This window comes from Carcharodon carcharias, chromosome 4 (assembly GCF_017639515.1).
Source record: "Carcharodon carcharias isolate sCarCar2 chromosome 4, sCarCar2.pri, whole genome shotgun sequence".
Classification (NCBI taxonomy): Eukaryota; Metazoa; Chordata; class Chondrichthyes; order Lamniformes; family Lamnidae; genus Carcharodon; species Carcharodon carcharias.
In genome coordinates, this window is record NC_054470.1 from 128,995,935 (window position 1) to 129,013,074 (window position 17,140).

The window sequence follows — 17,140 nt, forward strand, 5'->3', positions numbered from 1 at the left end:
TTCCTCCAAATAAAAAAGTGTTGCCATGGGTACCTGCATGGGTCCTAGTTATGCCTGCCTTTTTCTGGGATATTTGGAACATTTCTTACTCCAGTCCTGCACAGGTCCCTTCTCTCACCTCTTTTTTTGATACATTGATAACTGTATTGGTGTCGTTTCCTGCTTTTGCCCCGAAATGGAAACTTTCATCAACTTTTCTTCCAATTTCTACCCTTCTCTCACCTACACATGGTTCAACTCCGACTCTAACCTTCCTCCACTTCTCTGTTTCCATTTATGTGGATAAGCTATCTACATATATTTACTATAAGCCCACTGACTCCACAGTTGCTTTGACTATACTCCCTCACACCCTGCTTCCTCCAAGTACCCCATCCCATTCTCCCAGTTTCTCTGTTTTGGTTGTATCTCTGATGATGCAACATTTCATATCAGCGCTCCTGATATGTCTTCCTCTTTCCTCATTGGGGAAACACCACCCCATCCCCTCCCCCGCCCCCCAGCATTGTTGACAGTGCCCTCAATTGTGTCTGTCCAACTTCCCACAATTCTGCTTTCACCCATCCCCCCCTCCCAGACCCACGAAAAGGTTACCCTTGTTCTCCCTTTTCACCCCACCAACTTTCATATTCAATAGATAATCCCCCACCATTTCTGCCATTTCCAGTCTGATGCCATCAAACAAATCTTCCCCTCCCTGTTCAACATTCCCTAGGAACTATTCCCTGTGTGATACCCTGGTCCACTTCTCAATCACGCCCTCCCCATAGCACCTCCCCATAGCACCTCTCCATGCAAGCACAGGAGATGAAAAACCTGTGCTTATACCTACTCGCGCCTCATTGTCCAAGGCCCCAATTGCTGATTCCCTGTGAAACAGTAATTTATAATTACCTCTTTCAATTTAGTATACAGTGTTCTCTGCTCACAATGTGGTGTGCTCTACAATGGGGAGACCAAATGCAAATTGGGTAACCACTTTGAGGAACACTTCCATTTAGTCCGCAAGCAAGACCCCGAGCTTCCGGACCCTGACATTTTCACTCCCCACCTTGCTCTCACGCTGACCTCTCTATCCTTGGCCTCTTGCAGCGTTCCTGTGAAGGCTCAACATAAACTCGAGTAACAGTACCTCATCTCTCAACTGGGTACTCAACGGCCTTCCAATTCAACACCGAGTTCAACATTTTCAAACCATAATTCCATTTTGTTTCCTTTTTCTGTTTCAGTCTTGTTTTTTCCCTTGTTTTTGCTTCAAGACTGCAGCTGTTCATCATTCTGTCATTCACACCTCTGGAAACATAATTTGTTTCTTAACTTGTCCTATTAAAATCCCTTTGACACTGCACCACTAACTCTTGTGTCATTTAATCTCTCCTATCTACCACCCTATCAGAGACTTTCCCTTTTGTTCTTTTGCCATTATCTCCCCTTTCACTTACTTAAAAGTTAAGTTTTTCCAGTTCTGATGAGAAGTCATCAACGTGAAATATTAACTCTGTTTCTCCACTGATGCTTTCTGACCTGCAATGCATTTCCAGCATTCCTGCTTTTATTTCAAATTTCCAGCATTGCAGTATTTTGCTTTTATCAAAAAGACAGCCACCTTCACAAGGCAACTAGGGATGAGCAATAAATGGCAACCTTGTCAGAAATACACATATCCTGAGGGCTAATTAATAAAAGCACTTATCACTTGCCTTGGTGGTACACCACCTCAATCATCTCCCTGTCCAAGCAACACACATTTACTCTAAGTCGTTACTTCCTGTTCATCAACTAACATGCAGAGGCTAGGGACATCTCCATCTGAAGTTCAGCTAATTTTTTTTAGGAATAGTTCCTTTATGCAATTTACTATTCCACTCTCTCCTTCAGTACAATGATGTTTCCACTTCAGTCAATAAGGTACAGTGAATCATCGCAATCCTTGCTTGATGGTGCTCACATAATGCTGTTAGCTAGGTAACTGCAGAATTTTCACTAAGGGCGATGAAGGTTCTCATCAAGTGACTGGTCCTAGGTGTTGGTGAGCTTCCGGAGTGTTATTACAGCCGCAACCATCTAGGTAAGCGGTGAACATATCACACTCCTGACCTGAGCTTTGCAGAGGGTGGAGAGGCTTTGAAGGGATAGGTAGTAAGACACATGTCACAAAGTATCCATTGTCTGACCTGCTCTTGAGTCAAAACATTGAGAAAACTGATCAGGTTTCTGATCAATGACGTTGGCTGTAGGGAACATGATAATAATGATATTGAAGGCCAGCAAAATGTTGCTGAGCTTTGCCTTGTTCTAAATGTTATTACAAATACCAGACTTCATAAGACTGTTATCTTTAAAATGTTGCTTTTAATTTAAAGTGAAACAGAATGCTCTGGCGAGTGAATAGCGGTCATACTAAACCTCTGCTCAGAAACAGGCAGATGTGACCTGGTTGGCATGGGTAAAGGAACCCAGAGCAAAACCTTTTGAAAAGCAAGTGACAGTTTTCACACCTTGACACAGAAATGGGACAGCTATTTCTTGAGCACAGACATGGAAAGAGAAAGGAAAAAACTGCTGGGGCGAGCAGGAAAAGATTGTTTTATGTTAGCAACCAAGCAGGGTGCTAATGAGAGCTGATTGTCTGTTTGAAAATAGGACGACAGAATAGGCAGGACTTTTGAAGACTTAAGGAACCAGGAGTCACCAAGGTGGGCCTTGTTGATGAATTTCAGTTCTGGAATACTCAGGCAGAGTGGAACAATTTTCTGAGACACAAAGATTCAACTAGGCATGGCAGGGAGAAAGGAGCCAGTTGGAAAGCTGGATTAACCTAGAACTTAATGTTGTATTCTTTGCCTGTTAAGTAGTGTTTGATCTATGTTGATTTTAGCTTGTTTGCTACAGTAAGTCTTAAAACATGAAATATTGTCCTTTGTTAATTTTCGTTGATTGCAGGGAACTTCACTTCTTTTAAAAAGTTATCAGGCTCTATGGGGATCATAACAATAGTTATTACTAGGCACTGAGATTTCACAAACTTTGTCTGCTTCACATGGTCCTGTCTAGGTGTTATCCAGAACCTAATGAATGCCAGGTTGCTTAGTTAGCGGAAGGGTGGTGAATATAACCAAGCACAGTCTACCCCAACCCAGGAAAGTATCACAGCTCTATTGGAACAACTTGGTTGGGTGCAGCTGGTTCTGGTTGTTACAATTGTGAGGATCATAAGATCATAAGATTTTGGGACTGCAGTTTTAAATTTAGGGTAAATGTAGGGGGTCGCGTGACCCATTCTTCAGTCTGACAGTAAGCTTGGTGGTCTGATTGTTAAGGATCCAAGGAAGATTTGGAGTGTTTTACTAAGAAGGTGCAAGATATTTATGCATAGAGACAATAGCTGCAGTCTAAGTGTACGATGAGTAAACAGAGTCTCCCAAAGTCCCAGAAAGGTGTTATAGGTATCTGGTTGGAAACAGTTGTGCTGTAAGCCATCCTTCCACTTCTAGGATGAAAGGGAATTGAGGCCAAAAATAATCAATTCTCATTTCTACCTAGATATAGGGTTAATGTGTTTCATGTTGTCACGAGAATGTTGACAGAAGGAGCCACTTTTGAGATCAGGATAGAGGCTTCCCTACAAACCTATGAACATCACAGACAGCGGTTTTGTTTTGTGTAACCTGCAGTCATCTGAGAGACAAAGAGCAAGAGATAGAGACAGTCAGTCCTGCACCCGAAGCAGAGCAGGTGCTGACTCTATTGTTCATCATACAGAACTTTCAGCTGATAATTGGGAACCTCAAATTTCTCTATAAAAGTTATCGGTCTCTACCAGAATCGGAACTGTTCTTCAGAAATACAGCCAGACTAATAAGGTGTATACCAGGCGGATGTTACCTTTTATGGGAGAGGCTAGAACCAGGCGGCACAGTCTAAGAATAAGAGGTCTCCTTTAAGACAGAAATGAGAAAATATTTTTCTTTCAAAGGGTCATTAGTCTGTGGAATTCTGTTCCCCAGAGAGCAGTGAAAGCTGGGCCATTAAATTTATTCAAGGCTGAGTTAGATAGATTTTGTTAGACAAAGGAGTCAACGGTTATGGAGGCAAACAGGAAGGTGGAGTCGAGACCACAATCAGATCAGCCATTATGTTAGTGGGTGGCAGAGCAGACTCGAAAGACCAAAAATGGCCTAAGTTCTATGTTAATTTCAATGTTCCTACTAAATCATTCACGCCATTTCATTTTTATGGCTAGATTTGTGCCTTTGTCTTTATAGCAAATAAATCAGTCACAGACAGCTCTCAGGCACAGAACAATCTGAGGAAATACTGCTTCATCCTTAATTACAACTGGAAAATCTCACTGGCTTTTGGAAGATTTTGCAAACAAAGCAGTTTTTTTTATATTCATTCATGTGGGTGTCGCTGGCTAGGCCAGCATTTATTGCCCTAAATGCCCTTGTTCAGAGAGCATTTAAGAGTCAAGCACATCGCTGTGGGTCTGGAGTCACATATAGGCCAAAACGTCCCTAAAGGACATTAGTGAAACCATCGGCAATGGTTTTGTGGGGTCCTTATCAAACTTTTAATTCCAGACTTTTATTGGGTTCAAATTTCAACCCGGGTCCTCAAAGCACTATCCTGGGCCTCTGGAATACTAGTCCAGTGACAAAGCCACTTTCTCTTTGATTTAATTTTCGACAAAGAGTTAATGTGGTCAAATGACCAATTGATGAGCAAATGCAGCTTGTGGCCTACCTTCAAATGGTTTAAGCAGCAGATGATTTAAAAGAAAATGGACAGATAGCATTACCACTTCCCACAGTGGGAATGCAACTGGCTGATACATTTCCAAGTCTTTTGTAGCACTGTTCTCCCCCTGCAGTAGGATCACAGTGTTGTAGATTACTAAGGTGGGATTCAGCCATCTGCACTCCTGCTCTGAGAGCTGACAGAGCTATCAGCGCATTTCATCACCTTCTCAGAGATCGGCTGATTTGTTAGTCGGGGGCGGCGGGGGGTGGTTGGAGCAATTATTTTTCTTTCAACTTTACAGAAAAAATACTTCCTTCTTCCATCATGGAACCAATGTTCTATGCATTGGTGCACAAAAGTCTCTGTGAAGGCCACACATAAGCCAGCCCCTTTCAATTACCATTCATGTGCAGCTGTGCAAGGAAAAAAATTCAAGGGGGCAATGCACTTAAATAAATAGTCCACACACTCCAGTTGGAACTGCTCCCACAATTGTTAACTCAAAATATTTCTTTTGTGCACTGGTTGTAGGGTCACTTTATTTGAGACAGATTTTTCAGATTTTGTAAATGGGGGAATTGACTTTTGAGTGGGAAAATATTGTACCAGGATGGATTAACAGCTGGACTCAAAGAGGGTGGATATATTTCAAGGCATTGCTGGCATTCTCTGTCTGTCTCATTCACCACTGTCAATGAGGCATAAACAGTCATTCAGACCTTCAAAGCCTATTTCACCATTCAATTGGATCATAATTTATCTGTACCTCAACATCACCTTGGTCCCTATCCTTGCCTTCCAAAAATCTACTAATCTTGTTTCCAATTGACCGCGCCTCAATAGTTTTTTGGGGAAGAGAGAAAGCAGGCCCTCCAGGTCTCGGCCCTTCAGAGGACGTCCACCAAGATCATCACAGACAGGGCATCGCAGTCAGCAGACTGTCTCCAGCTCCTTTGTGGATGGCCGGGCAGCACCAAGACACAGCGGCAGGGTTAGGAAGGTTAAGGAGAATTAGTTGCACAGCCTGGTGTTAATCACTTGTGCATACTGTTCACTATTGTCAATAAACTCACCACCTTTTATATGAATAAAAGCTTCCTAGCATCACCCCTTAATGACCCAGCTTTCATTTTAAGGTTACTCCCCTTGTTGTGAATCAACTTTCATTGACAACACTCACTTCACTCAATGTGGTTCTGCAGTGGAGTGGGAGAAACAGTTACAGTCAAAAATGGCCTTGCTTAGCTATTTAGTTGCTGCCTAAATGGATGCCTTCAAAGATTTATTTCAAAAAAGGCTTATACTGGAAAATATTGCCAGGAGGTCTGTTCTTCAAAGTCAGTCTCACAAAAAAAAAGGGATTGGATAAATTCACAAAATCCTTGACCTGAAGTATAGAAGCATCCAGGTGGCGTAGGGACATCCACAGAGCTGTTAGGAAGTATAATAATAATAGAAGTGTTCTAAATTATGAAGGATTTTGATAAATATGGAAAAATTATTTCTTACCAACCATCAGGTCAGTAAGCAGTGGGTGCAGATTTAATTGGGAAAAAAACCCAAAGGCAAATAAGGAGCTTCTTTTGCTTTCACACAGCAAGTTGAGATGATCTGGAACACATTGCCTAAAGGGATGGTGGAAACAGATTCAATATTAACTTTAAAAAGAGAAGTGTATATATATTTGAAAAAGAAAAATCTGCAGGGCTATAGGGAAAGAGCAGGGGAGTGGGACCAACTGATAGCACTACCAAAGAGCATGGTGAGCTGTAAGGTCTCCTTCTGCCATGTGATTCCATTTTTCTACGAAATATTATGGGGAATAAGGCTGTCAAGTATTTTCCCCTTTCCACACCCTCAATCAACACAGCTAAATATAATTTCTGTTGAATCTGTTGAAGGGTCATGAGGACTCGAAATATCAACTTTATTCTTCTCCGCCGATGCTGCCAGACCTGCCGAGTTTTTCCAGGTAATTCTGTTTTTGTTTTATAATTTCTGGTTATTTAGCTCAATGCTGTTGGTGTGGAAATTTGCTGTACAAAAATTGGCTGCTGTTTTAGAGGATGTAACGATTACAACTTAATGGTAACAATTAGGCTGTGATGCATTTTGGGAGATTGTGAGGTCACAAAAGGCGCTGTATACATGCGAGTTCATCCTTTCTTTAGTTGGAGAAAATTGGGGCTCATCCAATAATGAACACTTGACAAGTGATGTGACAGCACAGAGGCAGTGAAGGAAGGGGTCAAGAGAGGTGATGAAGAGACAGAGCTAGGTATCAGTGTTTATGATCCCATATTGACTGGAGCTAGTCACATATTGGACAGATTTTGATAGACAAGGGAGTCAAGGGTTATGGGAGGGCAGACATGAAAGAGGAGTTTTGATTACATTTCTGATCATCTATTACCTTATCGAATGGTGGAGCAGACTCAAAAGGCTGGATGGCCTACTCCTGCTCCAAAGTCCCATGTTCCTACATTTGTGAATGATTTCACCAAGGGGCAGGAGGAAAAAATCAATGGACAATGATCCCTCCAATTTGTCTTTGTTGTGCATGGCCTGTTTGTTTCACTGCATAAGTTGAAGATCATTGCACAGCAGTGTACCCATGCAACTTAGAGGGAACCTTGGTTATGATAGATTTTTGGGTACATCCTGAGGAGATGGTAGAAAGAGAATAGTGAAGGGTAAATTAAAAACGATACAGGTATTGATATAAACAATCCGCATTTACACGCAATTAATTTCAAAAAAAGACATACCAGCAGGTAATCGTGTGGGTGGAGCGTTTCTAGCCCATGCATACATGATTTTAGCTTCATCTAAGCAAGTGCCATATCTACCGCCACAGTCCCTGGAAAAGGAGAAACAAATGGAGTGAATAATGATGAAAGTGTTGCTGTCAAAAACAACTTTTGAAGTTGCTAATGGTACAATAGTACTTCACAACACAATTGTTCAGATGGTAGTCTCTCTTTAAAAGCAGATGCATTTACTTCTTGCAATCAAACTAATGGCAAATCACCCTACTTAAGTTTCATACTGCTATCTCTACACTGCTATCCAAAATTAATTAAGACACACCAGGAACTTCCAATTTCTAGATAATTGTTTTATATTTCTTTAAAACAAATCCATATGACAGTTCTCATTGATTTACAAAATGTGTTTGTCATAGGAAGAAGAAGATATTTTATCACAATGACCCATGTTTACTAAAACCAAATTTTTACTGTAAAACTGAACTCCCGTTACTCGTGCCAGTTGACTGCATTTCAGAGTGAATGGCAACCTTAAAAGCATTGCATTAGTTCAGTGTTAAAATGATACCTACCATCCCTAATTTTAGAATGGAATCAAATCAACCAGATTCCCAGTCCCTTATCACTAGATAGTAACTTTTGCTGGAAAATGCAGAGGTATGTATGTAAGTGTTAGCTGAAGACTGAATGGGGCTCAGGTTTGATTCCCTCCACAGCTGAACAGTCTAAGGCTGATAACCACGGAACCACACAACAGGATACCAAGGGATGATGATGTGGTGGAGCCTCATTTATCACTACAGAAGAATTTTATAAATCTGGAAACAGCTCTGCTATGTCACAAATTGTGCAAACAGATGCTGGGGAGTCTTACAGGTTGGTAGAAAGTTATTAATATTTAGAAAAATTAAAGAAACATAATTAAGACAAAAATTACCAGACGTGCTATACTCTTACATAACGTACATATTAACAATCAACACTTTAATTATTAACAAGATGATGTAGGTTACATTAGTCTCATTATATTAAAGTGAACAAAACACTTATTTGCTGCACAAAACATGCCTCAAATAACCATTCATAATCAAAAGGCTGAGCAAGCAAAACTGGAAATTTATTTTGTGATTTAGAACATCAGACGAAAGAGATTAAAACAAAATGTAGAAGAGAAGATGAAGTAACTTGAGAATTAGAGGCTGCTGATGGGAGAAAAACTTGAGAAAGTTGATGGCCTGGAGGAGCAAAGATGAGAGAAAGTAAAGCAGTCTTAGAGTTGGGATTGGTGGACAGGGGAGATGCATTGTCGCACAACATTAGAAGCTAAGGACGGCTGTAACATAGAGAAGAAAGTTACAAGTGTGGCGGGAGTTGAGATTGGGGCAAGAAGAGAATTCAAGGATGCTAGCTGGAACCCAGAGGTTCCAGTGATGCCAAATTGGAGTTCTAACAAGAATGGAGGTGAGAAGGGTGGTTAACTGGCAAAGGTGGGTCAGAAGAAAAGCGAGTAGGAGAGCAGGGAGTGTAGGAGTGCAAAGGGCTGAGGAACAGAAATCAAGTGGGGGCCTAAAAGCAGGGGGAGGACTCAAGGGGTTAAGGGGAAGAAGATGAGGCAACTGAGGGGGAGGGAATGGAGGAGGGGATTATAATACAGGTCTCAAAGTCCAGTGGCAACCTATTGGCAACACGTGCAGGGTCCAGTAGCAACAGCTAGAACAGCACCCCCAAAAATGCACATGAACAGGGGTGAACAAACTGACAACTTGAAAATAAATTAAATACATTTAAGACAACCAGCCATAAAGCAGCTGAGGACAGCCCCCTATGAAGTTGGCTAAGAATCTTTGTGTACAAAATTGAACTCAATGGTAATCGGGGAGGGGGGAGGGAACTCTCCACTGGTTGGAGTCATTTTACACAAAGGAAGATGGCTGTGGTTGTTGAAGGTCAATCTCAGTTGCAGTACATCATCGCAGGAATTCTTCAGGGTAGTGTCCTAGGCCCAACCATCTTCAACTGCTTCATCAATGACCTTCCCTCCAACATAAGGTCACAAATGTTGAGTACCACTTGTAGCTCCTCAGGTACTGAAGCAGCCAATGTCCATATGCAACAAGACTTGGGCAACATTCAGCCTTGGGCTGATAAGTGACAAGTAACATTCACGCCACACAAGTGCAAGGTAATGATTATCTCCAACAAGAGATAATGTACCCTTCTACCCTTCACATTCAACACCAATTCATTTGGGGGAGGCGGTAGAATAGTGCTAATGTCACTGGACTAGTGATCCAGAGGCTTAGGCTAATGCTCTGGGGACACTGGTTCAAATACCAACATGGCAGCTAGTGGGGTTTAAATTCAACTAACAATAAATCTGGAATGAAAAGCTAGTCCAATGGTGACCACAAAACCATTGTCGATTGTCACAAAAACACATCTGATTCATTCGGGATGAAAATCTGCCTTCCTTACCTGGACTGGCCTAGATTTGACTCCAAACCCACAGCAATGTGGTTGACTTTTAAAATTCCCTCTGAAGTAGCCTAGCAGTTGTATCAAATCACTACCAAGTCTACAAGGAATGAAACCAGAAGGACCACCCAGTATCAACCTAGGCATGGAAACGAGAATGGCACACCCAGCCTTGTTGACCCTGCAAAGTCTTCCTTACTAATATTTGTCAGCTTATGCAAAATTTGGGTGAGCTATCCCACAGACTAGTCAAACAACAGCCTGATACAGTCACACTCAGGGAATCATAGTTACAGACAATGTCCCAGACACCACTATCGTTGGGTATGTCCTGTTCCACTGACAACACAGACCCAGAAGTGGTGGCACAGTGATATGCAGTCAGGTTGGAGATGTCCCTAGGAGTCCTCAACATCGACTCTGGACCCCATGAAGTCACATGGCATCAAGTCAAATGTGGGCAAGGAAACCTCCTGCTGGTTACCACTTACCGTCCCCACTGAGGTGATGAATCAGTACTCCACGTTGAAAACAAATTGGAGGAAGCACTGAAGGCTTCCTTTGACAAGGGCACAGAATGTATTCTGGATAGGGCACTTCAATGTCCATCAGCAAGAGTGACTCAGTAGCACTACTGCAGATTGAGCTAGTTGGGTCCAAAAAGACATAACAGTTTGACTGGGTCTTCAGCAGGTGGTGAAGGAACCAACAAGAGGGAAAAGCCATTTTGACCTCATCTTCACCGATCTACCTGTTGCAGATGCAACTGTCCATGACAGTACTGGGAGGAATGACCACCGCACAATCCTTGTGGAGACCAAGTCCCATCTTCACGTTGAGTATACCCTCCATTGGGTTGTGTGGCACTACAACTATGATAAATGGGATTGATTTTCAACAGATCTAGCAACTCAAGACTGGGCATCCATGAGGCACTGTGGGCAATCAGCAACAGAATTATATACAATCACAATCTGTAACCTCATGGCCCAGCATATCCCCACTCTACTACTACCTTCAAGCCAAGGGATCAACCCTGGCTCAATGAAGAGTGCAGGAGGGCATGCCAACACCAGACATACCTAAAAACGAGGTGTCAAATGAAATGTAAAGCTATAACACAGGATAAGTTGCTTGTCGAACAATGGAAGCAGCATACGATAGACAGAGCGAAGTGATCCCACACCAATGTATCAGATCTAAGCTCTGCAGTCCTGCCACATCCAGTCTTGAATGGTGGTGGACAATTAACCAGTCAACTGGAGGAGGCTCCAAAAACATCTCCATATTCAATGATGGGGCAGCCCAGCATATCACTGCAGAAGACAAGACTGAAGCATTTGTAGCAATTTTCAGCCAGAAGTGCTGAATAGATGATCCATCTTGGCCTCCTCCAGAGGTCCCCAGCACCACAAATGCCAATCTTCACCCCAATTTGATTAATTCTATGTGGTATCAAGAAACGGCTGAAGGCACTGGATACTGCAAAGGCTATGGGCCCTGACAACATTCTGGCAAAAGTACAGAAGACTTCTGCTCCAACACCAGCTGCATTCCTAACCAAGCTGTTCGAGAACAGCTACAGCACAAGAATCTACCCTACAATGTGAAGAATTGCCTAGGGTACATCCTTGCCACAAAAAGGTGAAATCCAACCCAGCCCATTAGCTTGCCATCAGTCTACTTTCGATCAACAGCAGGATGGTGGAAAGTGTCACTGATAGTGCTATCAAGCAGCACTTACTCAGCAATAACCTGCTCACTCATGCTCAGTATGCATTTCACCAGGGCCACTCAGCTCCTGACCTCCTTGCAGCCTTGGTCCAAACATGGACAGAACAGCTGAACTCCAGACGTGAGGTGAGAGTGACTGCCCTTGACATCAAGGCATCATTTGACTGAGTGTGGCATCAAGGAGCCCTAACAAAACTGGATGCAATCGGAATTGGGGGAAAACTGTCCGCTGGCTGGAGTCATGCCTAGCACAAATGGAGGTAGTTGTGGTTGTTGGAGGTTAATCATCTCAGCTCCAGGACATTGGTGCAAAGATTCCTCAGGATAATGTCTTAGGGTCAAACATCTTCAGCTGCTTCATTAATGACCTTCCCTCCATCATAAGTCAGAAGTGGGGATGTTTGCTGATAATTATGTTCAATACCATTCACTCCACGTGATATCAAGAAACAGATGAGAGCACTAGATACTGCAAAGGCTATGGGCCCTGACAATATTCCTACAATAGTTCTGAAGGCTTGTGCTCCAGAACTTGCCATGCCCCTAGCCAAGCTGTTCCAGTACAGCTACAACACTGGCATCTACCCAGCAATGATGAAAATTGCTCAGAAATGTCCTGTACACAAAAAAGCAGGGCAAATCCAACCCGGCCAATTACCGCCCCATCAGTTTACTCTCAATCATCAGTAGAGTATTGGAAGAAGTCACCAACAGTGCAAACAACGGCACTTGCTTAGCAGTAACCTGCTCAATGATGCCCAGTTTGGGTTCCGCCAGGGCAATTCAGTTCCTGACCTCATTACAGCCTTGGTTCACACATGGACCAAAGAGCTGAGCTCTCAAGGTGAGGGGAGAGTGATTGCCCTTGACATCAAGGCCGCATTTGACTGAGTGTGGCATCAAGGAGCTCCAGCAAAACTGGAGGCAATGGGAATCGGGGGGAAACTCTCCACTGGTTGGAGTCATACCTAGCACGAAGGAAGATGGTTGTGGTTGTTGGGCATCAGTCGTCTCAGCTCCTGGACATCACTGCAACAGTTCCTCAGGGCAGTGTCCTTGGTCCAACCATCTTCAGCAATGACCGTCCTTCCATCATGAGGTCCGGAGTGGGGATGTTGACTGATGATTGCACAATGTTCAGCACCATTTACGACTGCTCAGATGATGAAGCAGTCCATGTCTAAATGCAGACAATATCCAGGCTTGGGCTAACAAGTGGTAAGTAACATTCATGTCACACAAGTGTCAGGCAATGACCATCTCCAACAAGAGAGAATCCAACCATCACCCTTGCTGTTCAATGGTATTACCATCACTGAATCCCGCAATATCAGCATAGGTGGTAGTGTGCTGCTTTCATAAACTGAAGTCCATGCGTTGTAGGAATACGCACTGTGCTGTTAGGAAAGGAGTTCCAGAATTTTGAATCAGCAACAGTGAAGGAAGGCTGATTTCCTTCTAAGTCAGGGTGGTCTGTGACTTGGGAAGGGAACTTGAAGGTGGTGGTGTTCCCAAGCATCTGCTCTCCTTCTAGGAGGTAGAGATTGTATGTTTGTAAGGTGCTGTCGAAGGAGTCTTGGTGAGTTGCTGCAGTTGCATCTTGTAGATGTTACACACTGCTGCCATTGTGTGTCAGTGGTGAAGGGAGTGGTAGATTTGGTGCCAATCTAGCAGGCTGCTTTGTCCTGAATGGTGTCAAACTTCTTGAGTGTTATGGGAGCTGCCCACTCAACCAAGCCAGTGGAGAGTATTCCATCACACTCCTGACTTGTGGCTTGTAGGTGGTGGACAGGCCTTGGGGAGACAGGAGGTGAGTTACTGTCAATAGAGTTCCAAGCATCTGACCTACTCTTGTAGCCACAGTATTTATATGGCTAGTCCAGTTCGGTTTCTGATCAATGGTAAATTCCCAGGATGTTGATATAGGGGGATTCAGTGATGGTACGTCATTCAATGTCAAGGCAAGATAGTTAGATTTTCTCTTGTTGGAGATGGCCATTGCCTGCTACTTGCTACTAATCAGCACAAGCCTGAATATTGTCCAGATCCTGCTGCATATGGACACGGGCTGCTTCAGTTTCTGAGGAGCCGTGAATGGTGTTTTTTTTTAATTCATTCATAAGAGGTGGGCTTTGCTAGCTGGGCCAGCATTTATTTCACATCCCTAGTTGCCCTTGAGAAGGTGGTGATGAGCTGCATTCTTGAACCACTGCAGTCCACGTGTTGCAGGTACACCTACAGTGCTGTTAGGAAGGGAGTTCCAGGATTTTGACCCAGCGACAGTGAAAGAACAGTGATATATTTCCAAGTCAGGATGGTGAGTGGCTTGGAGGGGAACTTGCAGACGGTGGTGTTCCCATCTATCTGCTATCCTTGTCCTTCTAGATGGTAGTGGCCATGGGTTTGGAAAGTGGTGTCGAAGAAGCCTTGGTGAATATCCACTTATTTTTATTTATTTTCATTTTTATTGATTTATTCATTGTTTTATCCCCACCTTTTATCCCATTTTCGATCTTTTGCCCCCACCACTGTCCCCTCCCCCCACCCCACCAGGATCATCTGTCACTTGTTCATGTTGTTCTTTTTAGAGTGCTTACCCTTGTACTGTTATTATCACATTCTGCTTTCTTACCTTAATGCCACTATCAACACCTCCTTTAGCCTTTACCACTACCATTAACACCCCTTTTGTCCTTTTGTTCACGACATCTTTGCCAATCCCTCCTTTGTCCCCATCTATCGCTGGCCTTCTATCCATCTTCACCTGCTCCACACCCCCCCACTTAAACAGTATAAATTTCATCACATTTTTACTTCTCTTTAGCTCTGAAGAAGAGTTATATGGACTTTAAGTGTTAACTTTGTTTTTCTCTCCACAGATGCTGTTAGACCTGTTGAGTTTTTCCAGCATTTTCTGTTTTTGCTTAGTATCAAAGGTTGGCTGCATCTCATTTTGAGTGAATACTCAAGCTTAGGAAAGCAATAACATTTCAGCAAATGTGGGGAATGATGGTTTATATACTGTCCTACACCCAACCTTCTTCAGCTGCTTCATCAATGACCTTCCTCCCAAGTGGGGATGTTCGCTGATGATTGCATAATGTTCAGCACCATTCAAGACTCCTCAGATACTGAAGCAATCCATGTCCAAATGCAGCAAGACCCGGACAAAATCCAGGCTTGGGTTGACAAGTGGCAAGTAACATTTGCACAACACAAGTGCCAGGCAATGACCATCTCCAATAAGATAGAATCTAACCATTGCCCCTTGATATTTAATGGCCTTATCAGTGCTGAATCCCCCATTATCAACATCTTGGGGCTTACCATTGGCCAAAAACTGAACTGGACTAGCCAAATAAATACTCTAGCTACCAGAGCAGGTCAGATGCTGGGAAATCTGTGGCAAGTAACTCAGCTCCTGACTCCCCAAAAAACATCTACAAGGTACAAGTCAGGAGTGTGATGGAATATTCCCTACTTGCCTGAATGAGTGCTGCTCCAACAACACTCAAGAAGCTTGACCCCATCCAGGATAAAGCAGCTCACTTGATTGGCACCCCATTCACAAACATTCACTCCCTCCACGACTGATGAACAGTGGCAGCAGTGTGTACCATCTACAAGATGCGCTGCAGAAACTCATCAAAGCCCTTTCCAAACCCATGACTGCTACCATCTACAAGGACAAGGGCAGCTGCTACGTTCGCACATCGTCACCTGGAAGCTCTCCTCCAAGCCATTCATCGTCCTGACTTGGAATTATATTGCTTTTCCTTCACTTTTCCGTCGTTGGGTCAAAATCCTGGAACTCCCTCCCCAGTAGCACTGTCAGTGTACCTACACCATGTGCACTGCAGCAGTTCCAGAAGGCAGCTCACCACCACCTTCTCAAGGGCAATTAGGGATGGGCAATAAACGCTGGCCTAGCCAGCAACACCCACATCCCGTAAATGAATTTTTAAAAAAAATTACAATATATATTTTATATACATCTCCTTAAAATATATTAAAAATGGCTTAAATAATAGCGGTAATGGCAGGGCAACATATTTGTGGACAGTGTCCTGCTCCTTTGAGATTCTAAATTATCACTCCTGCAACATCAGTAACAAATATTAAACATAATTTTCAACAATACAATGTCTAGATGCAAAATAATCAGGCAATAGATTAAACAAGGAATTTCAGTTGAAATTTCTCGAACAACTTACATTCAGAATTTATAACATGACCTGAGCACAACTAAAATAGGTTTATATCCTTGCAATTTACTCAACAGAACGTTATTGCATTAAACTGTCCTTGATTTATTTTTGTAATCAGTGTATACATGCACAACAAGAAACAGGTTGGGAAGAGCAAACTCCTTCAATGAACACTGGATTATTGCTATTCCCTATAATTGGTGCTATAAAATGATTCATTATTTGGAAAGCAAGCTCACATTGTAGCAACTTTTAAACATTTTGGAAATACTAAAATCATTACCAATAATCCTCATTCGTGGCTGGCATGCTGCATCCAAACAGTAACATATGATGAGCAGTCTCCATGCTTGCATGAGGCTTAAAGTCAACTGCAAAATGAAATGGAAATTATTACACTTTGTGCCTCATTAACTTTTGTGACATCATCTGCACTCTTGCAGGGTTTGAGTATTTTCCAACTGCACAGCGCTGTTGAAAAAACACCAACTATTATTGAATACAAACAGCAAAGGTGAACAAAGGTGTAAAAGTGCCTCTTCCGCTGCAAACTCAAGTATTTTTGTTATTGTTTGAGATGCAGATTCTAAGTACATGCTCTAAATTTAAAATCACATCATAATGACTCCAAAGCAATTAGCAAGTTACTTATTCATGCACAGTCTTTTTGTTGTATTAAAGGCAGCATGAGTTTTATTCATCAAGTTAACCCTCAATTCCTTTGTATAAAATTATTAAACCTATGGATCATTCATAATTTGATATAATTCTAATTTTCTCAAGAAATTATTAGAATATTTATATATCGAAAGCTATTTACATCTACAACATTATTAAATTAAAGAAGGAACAAACATTTAAATTGCATCTTTCACAACCCCGGGGTGGGCAGGGCTGCTTGGATTTTGTATGGGGGGGTGGGTGCACGCTCAGGGGTGGATGGGTCTCAATGGGTGGGGGGGGCTGTTGGGTCTCGGAGGAGCGAGACACGGGGCGGTCAGCTCAGCTCTCGGAGAGGAGGCACAAGGTGGTCTGCTCTTGGGGGGGGGGACACAGTAGTCAGGTGCTCAGGGGGCTAGTCGGGTAGTAGTCAGAGGGTCGTCAGGGGATCGTGGCGAGGACAGGCACAAGTCAGCTGTGGAGTTACCCAGATGTTGGACTAGGTTTTAATCTGTCTAATATTTCCTGGATAACTATCCAGGTAAATCCCAT

The 17,140-nt window shown here is 42.9% G+C and overlaps 1 protein-coding gene across 4 annotated transcripts in view; it reads right to left on the reverse strand.

Annotated features, from left to right (window-relative positions):
• The window catches only part of pam (peptidylglycine alpha-amidating monooxygenase), a 347,354-nt gene that overhangs the window by 186,991 nt on the left and 143,223 nt on the right, over positions 1–17,140 (reverse strand). For all 4 annotated transcript variants that reach the window (XM_041185953.1, XM_041185952.1, XM_041185950.1 and 1 more), the window contains 2 exons: positions 16,212–16,299; positions 7,512–7,603 (listed from right to left, as the gene is read on the reverse strand). In XM_041185953.1, the coding sequence (XP_041041887.1) occupies positions 7,512–7,603; positions 16,212–16,299 (180 nt within the window). The remainder of the gene's footprint in view (positions 1–7,511; positions 7,604–16,211; positions 16,300–17,140) is intronic.